At 38.7% G+C, this 7,205-nt stretch overlaps 1 protein-coding gene across 1 annotated transcript; it reads left to right on the top strand.

The window, feature by feature from the left end:
- The first annotated feature begins 212 nt into the window (after window positions 1–212).
- LOC146476838 (uncharacterized) lies at window positions 213–2,687 on the top strand. Its single transcript, XM_085113881.1, has 2 exons — window positions 213–2,034; window positions 2,638–2,687. The coding sequence occupies exons 1-2, from the start codon at window positions 213–215 to the stop codon at window positions 2,685–2,687; spliced, it is 1,872 nt and encodes a 623-aa protein (XP_084970007.1).
- Window positions 2,688–7,205: the final 4,518 nt, after the last annotated feature.

Genomic DNA, 7,205 nt, shown 5'->3' with positions numbered 1-7,205 from the left:
ACAGCTACCGCCACTATACATGAACTACAAACTCTATCGACGATGGAGATACATCTCATACTCTACTGCTTACCACTACCTGAAACTATAAATCGCCGAATATAAACACAAGATAAAGCAACTTTCAATGGAACTCTCAAACCACATGGAACTATTACGCAACTCCTGTACACAAAGATGAATTTTTATTTTATTCAACCAAACTGGATTCTATGGCCTTATCGCTTGAGTCTCTACTTACCAACCGACGTGCCAAAAAGACCGCTCCGATCCGCCGTATTATCGACAACCATAATTTTACCGATAACAGCCTCGTTAACCCACAGGTCAACAGCATTACTAATAATAACGACACGTCTTCTTATGTCACACATAACATCTCTAACTCAACTCAATCTTCTAACGTCACACCCACGCGTAAACGGTCTTGCCGTAAAACCAAACCCGCTAACATTCAACTAGATAATTCTTCTGTTATTAACCTCTCTAGCTATTCTCTATCTACCGACGAAACATCAATCCTTGCACGTGGACTTACATTCTGTCCCACACCACGACATATTGACTGGTCAGAAGTTTCAGCTGACATCTACGACTTCTCTCGACGCATGCGACTTACTGAGTATTTTTTTGACGATAACAGCAACACCGCGAACGCTAACAAAGACGACACTCCTTTCCATAACAAAAGTACTTGGAATCCCCCCACAGACAGAGAACGAGCTCTTGACACTTTTTTAGACGCTGTTAAACTTGACATAACTACTGGTACACCTAACAAAATCCGTGACAACCTTACTGCTACAGAGAGACAGGCCATTAGCCAACTTAAACAACGACAAGACATAATTATAAAACCCGCTGACAAAGGTTCCGGTACTGTTGTTATGGACAAAACTTGGTACATCGACGAATGTAACAGACAACTTAATGACTCAAAATTTTACAAACGCTTGAACGAAGACATAACTGCTGACATACAAAAACGTGTAACTTTTTATGTTAACAGGATGTATCATGACAAACTTATCAACGAGAAAACTAGAAAATACCTCATACAAACTGACGTAAAACCAGGACGCTTTTACATACTACCCAAAATACACAAACCCGGAAACCCAGGACGCCCCATTGTTTCATCTAATAGCCATCCCACCGAACGCATATCTCAATTTGTCGACTATCACCTTCAACCTTTAGTTCACAAATTACCATCCTTTGTTAAAGACACTAATGACTTCCTTAACAAACTTCTTACCATCGGTAAGCTACCCTCTAATTCATTGTTAGTCACACTTGATGTCTCATCTTTATACACTAATATTCCACATAACGAAGGTATTAATGCTTGTGACCATTTCCTACGTACTCGCCTTCATAGTAACATTCCCACTGGCACACTCTGTGACCTCATTCGCATGATTCTTACCATGAATAATTTTTCTTTTAACGATAACCACTACCTTCAGATCCACGGCACAGCCATGGGTACTAAAATGGCCCCCTCTTTTGCCAACCTTTTTCTTGGCCATTTCGAAGCGAATGCTTTGAAAAATGCCCCATTTCACCCTCACATGTGGTTTCGTTATATTGATGATATTTTTATGATCTGGACTGAAGGTCTGGATAACTTAAAAATCTTCATCGATTATCTTAACAACATTCACCCTACCATTAAATTCACTAGCTCGCACTCTTCTACTAACGTATCTTTCCTTGATGTTAATGTTTCTTTAACGAACGACGGTAACATCAGCACTGACCTGTACACTAAACCTACAGACAAACACCAACATCTACTGTATTCATCTTGCCATCCCCTGCATACAAAAAATGCTATTCCTTTCAGTCTAGCACTCCGCTTACGACGTATTTGTTCTACTGACGAAACGTTTAATATACGCACTGCACAACTTACTACATACCTACTCAAACGAGGCTACAAACGAAACTTTGTCACTAAACAAATACAACGTGCCGCCAACATCCCACGCAGACTCGCTTTACAAACTAAAGACATGAACAAACCTACGCGTGTACCCTTTATTACTACTTTTAACCCATCGCTTCCTCACATCTCCAACATCATAAAAAAACATTATCATTTACTGCACTCGTCTGACCGCTGCAAAAAGGTTTTTCCAAATTTGCCTGTTGTGGCTTTCAGACGATCTCCTAACCTACGCGACTTACTGGTTTCGGCTAAACTTTCTTCTAACTCGACTAATCCCCACCCACAACTCCCTTCCGGCTCCTATCGTTGCGGTAAAAATTGCGCCACTTGCCCATACATTTCCGATGGTCTCACTAACTACACCTTCTTTTCCACTGGTGAAACGCGCCCTATCAAATCTAACCTGACCTGTGAAACTAAAAATCTAATCTACATGATCCAATGTAACCGCTGTAATTTACAATACATAGGAGAGACTAAACGACGCTTAAAAGACCGCTTTAATGAACATCGCCGCACCATAGATAACCCTAACACTAAATCTAAACCCACCACAGCCGCAGAACACTTCCTCACCGCTCCTAACCACACCGCTAACGACATGCAATTAATCCCCATAGAAAAAGTCTACTCTAACCGAGACTCAATCCGTAAGGCCAGGGAAGCCTTTTTAATCTCAAAAGGCAGAACACTCTCTCCACATGGTCTTAATATTCGCGAAGAAATGTACTAGCTTTTTCCTTTTATTATTTTTTATTTTTTGTTACTATTATTTCATTTGCTTCATATTTACTGTCAATCAATTTAGTTTTACGTAGTTCCGCTATTGCGCAAATATTTGTCAGCTATATAAGCGTGTGTCCCAATGTAAATTTTCATTATACCTGAAGAAGGCTGGTTTGGCCAGCCGAAATATAGTAACCTTTAAACCGTAATTCTACGTTGTATCGGTCTCTGCTTCTCTTATCATTTTCATTTGAGGCCGGAGGCCGGACGTTTCGTCCGGTCGTTTGCCATTCCACGTCCGGTACTTTAAGATCAATATTGGCTATTTTTTTTTACCACTGTATTATATATTTTTCTTACTAAGGCATCTCATGAACATACTGACTAGAGGATAACAGAATAATCAATTACATTCTTCACAACGGCCATATAACTCTTTTTTCTTTGCTTATGGAGCGGCGGGATATTTTATTGGTTTCCCCTCTTCATTTAAACGGAATTGAAGTGACTATTTCGTTCTCATTCCTGCTCGGCCAAGTCTTGAGGGAAATCCCAAGGTAAAACACGCAACTTGTGTTACACAGACAGTGATGATTCAGCTTCTTGATGAATAGACTACACTTTGATGAATGGACTACAACCCATGTTACCAAACATTTTTGAAAATCAAATAAATTCGCAATGATAAGCCAATGAAAATTCTGTTGTTGCCATTCTCCCTCCCCCTCCCCCTACCACCTGACCATTTTCATTCAGTAATTTACTTTTTGAAGAGAATTTTAGTGAGCGCCAGCATAGCCTAGGAAACTGTTTCCTTGGTTCCAGAAACGCTGGAAATGGCGTTTCTGGGTATTCTATTTTAAAAATTTCCTGGGGGAGCATGCCCCCTAGGTGCTTGCGCCTTCGGCGCTCGAGAGGCCAAGAAAACATTCACGTCCGCTGTTTTCAGAAATATGTCCGCTACTTTACAAAACAGTTGAAAACCCTGGCGTTTCAGGATGAACTGTGGCAAAGAGGAGCTGTTCACTAAAAAAGCTTTAAAATATCGAAAACGATGCTTTGATTCGCGCGCTTTTTAAATCGTGAATTCCGCATGCGCAATGGACGAGTTATAGGAGTTGGGGGAAATGACTCGCTTAGTCGATCGGTGTGCTGTAAACCTTATATTAATTTAATCGGAATTTAATCAAAATCACAAATTATTCATTAGCTACGTATTCACCATCAGACGCCATTATGGAACATAAAACAAAAACGAAAAATCAACGCAGCGAATAAGCGGTTCTTGAAATAAAAAGTTGATAAAGGTGGCGTCTGCTAAATCCTTTCATTTATCCTGAAACTAAGGTTCAACTTTTCTTTCCAGGACTGATCTATCCAAAAAGTTCGACTGTGACACGCTGAACTGCTCAAAGAGTAAACATGAAACGCAGACGTGAAACCCTTCAAAGGAACTGACATCAAAAGTTGGAGGAAATGCCGTGAGTGAAAGAATTAAGGTGAAAAAGGAAATTTCACTGTGCGTTAAATCTCATTCGATGTGAGATCAGTAAGAAAACACTAATAATTTCTAGACAGCTAGTAACACAACACTTCACTCATTTCTATCTCCGGCTGCAAAATGTAAACATTCAATTAATTATAAAGATCTAAGTCAATGCCGTGAGTGAAAGGCTGAAGGTAAAAAAACTCTTTCATTCGGGGTCCAGTGTTAGCGATAAGATCGATTATCCAGAACAAATTTAAACACTGAAAATTTGCGTATGTTTGCGATAACCACTGAGCACTGCAACGCTTCACGTAATTCTATATTTATGTTGGAACAGGATAAAGTCAACTTAAATGGCAACTTTAAGAAGAAAAGTTGAAAGCCACTGCCGACGTTATACAGCGTTGACAGAAGCCATCGTTTGGACGTAGAAAGTAACTGTCACGTTAAAAAAGCCGGCAGGATTTCGGTCACTTAGACATAATCCAAAATATCATTTCATTCACCTGTTCGCATTCACCTGTTCAATTCACGAGTTCGCCCACAGAGCCGTTTGCCTTTTGTTTAGAAGACTGCGTATAACAGTTTTTCTTTGGGCTTTTTCATCTCATATTTTATCTCCTTTTCGAAAGGCTTCTACTAAGCTTTAGTTTGTGGTGTAGAAAACAGCTCTCAACAGAGAATATATCAAAGGAGCGTCTAGCTGTTTGCGTTAGCACCAAGGTAAGGTAAGTGCATTTTTAGCTTGCTTTGGGCAAAAATGTAAACTTAACGTAAGTTCAAGCTAACTGTTTATAATCTGGAAGCGAAAGATCACTTGGTTTTCGTGTCTCCATACATAAGGCTTCATTCAACCAAACCGTTTAATTGTTAACTTACACTTTAGGGCGCTTCTAATCAGGCACAAATATTGCACTGAAATACTACAGAGCGGAAGAAATTTGTGAAGGGTTGACGTCTTCACGGGAGAGAAGAACGGACGTTCACTAAGCGTGGTAAATGTTAGGTAATAGGAAATGGTTTTGGTTTTCGTTGCTCTTAGTAGTCTTAGTATTGCTGTGCTATCAACGAAAGTTGTAAGCAAATTGAATACGTTAAACGTACGTAAAAAATCAGAAAAAATAATGTTTACATTAGTGATTACAATTACTTAAAACAGAGCCATACTGAAAAGGTTTGACTGCCGGGCATAATTAGTCTTTTTAAAACCTTGTCCAACCGCTAGACATCCAGACACTTTAAAAAAAAAACATCAGATCACTGGCACCAAGACAAGACAGGAAGATTTTTCCGTCGGGCAAGAGGGAAAAAAATTAAAACTTTCTTTGCTCGCTTTAATTTCAATCTTCCGCCATTTGTTTAAAAATTGTTTTAAAGCGGTATATTTTGACGAGAAAAAGGGCAAAAGGATCATGAGAACAGGAAACGGATGTTATTGTTGATTCCAGAGAAAATAACTCTGTAATGAATTTAAAGGGTAGAAAATCGATTAAGAGTCGTGCAATAGAGGTTCCTGTGCCACTGTAAAGGTCTACAACCCTTCATGTATTTGGGAAGTCGTACGTCCAGAAGAGAAAGACCTCTAAACTGCAAACAGCTTTACATTTTTTTTACAGTTGACATTAGAAGAAACCTTTCAATGTATGAAATGCCATAAAATTTAAATTAGTTGCGATTTGTATTGGCGTAGAACTCTGTATGGCGTCACTCATACAATTAGACCAATTAGTATAAAGATGCGGAATTATATATATTTTTGGAAAAAGATTCTTTCGTATTCACAGTAATCCCATACAAACAGTAACTATAGAGGATAGGTTTATTCAATGTTTATTTTAAGTTAATGAGATCTTTGCCTTTTTTCTGTCACGTCTTAGGGGACTGATTGATTGTTAATTATAACTGAGGGGTGGTGTTAAGGAGGGGTACAATTTTCAAAGTCAGGGGCAAAGTCTTAATTTTATTGTATTTTACCTCTATTAAATGTTCACCTAGTTGGATAAGTGACAGTGCAATGTTTTGGCAAGATGACAAACGAAGCACGTCCAATTTTTCGAACGGCTCATAAAACGTACACATAGTAAACGAGAGAATGCTGTGTTGGACAGATACGCCTGCATGGGTCCAATACAGACCCTTTTTATGTGACCGATTATGTTGCAGTCAACCAAAAGAAAAACTGTCTCAGTCGCTGATCTTTCAGGTAGATACTCAGAACTAACTTGAAGACCATAGTAACTCGTTTCCCCATGATTAGGAATTTTCCACAGTTCATAGGCCTCTTTAGAAAGGTCATGACTAAATTGGCTGGGTCAAGTTGTTTGAAAATTGTATTTTGCGTAGCTGTTGTTGCTCACAATAAAATGCATAACGTCTGATCCATGCAGTTTTTGCATTTTGGTTCGAGTTTTGCCGTCTTGCGTGCTAAGTTTTAGGAAATCTCTATTTAGCAGTCACTTGGCTCTTTCCCGAGGGTGACTGCTTTTAAAAAAGTGGCTTGGCTTGACACTTGGCGGTTCTGACTCACTTCCTTGAAGTGAGCCATAACACTCCAAGTGTCTAACTACTGACCTTAGGATTTCCAATTCATTTGACCTTTGGGATTTGACACTGGGATTTGTATACTATATATTTTTAACCTTGAGATTTTACAACACATTTTACCTCGGAATATTTTAAAAATATATTATATATTTTATATTATATGGAGTGTAACAAAATTATCCATGCTGAGATGGCGAAGGAAGAAACAATTTGTCCATTTTGTTTCAAACAATTATACAAAGAATCTTTCAAAAAAGCGTATAGATGTTGCGAAAATATCGGTATAATCAATGATTTTGATCAGTGATGATTTCTTGAAGCATAAGCAAGCGAAAATTAAAGTTAATAGCCGACGTTTCGGCGTCATCGTGACACCATTCTCAAGGCAAAGTGGATCAATTAATGCGAAGATTTGATTTCTATACTCTACAGTCTCTATAAATTAGTATATTAACAATGGATCGCAAGTTCTTCAAGTGAATACCTTTGCGC

Source organism: Pavona decussata, unplaced genomic scaffold (assembly GCF_977016875.1).
Source record: "Pavona decussata unplaced genomic scaffold, jaPavDecu1.1 SCAFFOLD_72, whole genome shotgun sequence".
NCBI lineage: Eukaryota > Metazoa > Cnidaria > Anthozoa > Scleractinia > Agariciidae > Pavona > Pavona decussata.
Note: the sequence above shows the minus strand (reverse complement) of the source record. Positions and strands in the feature narration are given on the sequence as shown.

Coding starts and splice junctions, on each gene's coding strand:
- LOC146476838 (XM_085113881.1), top strand. CDS start 213: ATGGCCTTATCGCTTGAGTCTCTACTTACCAACCGACGTGCCAAAAAG. Junction 2,035..2,637: donor AGACATGAACAAACCTACGC/GTGTACCCTTTA, acceptor TAATCTCAAAAG/GCAGAACACTCTCTCCACAT.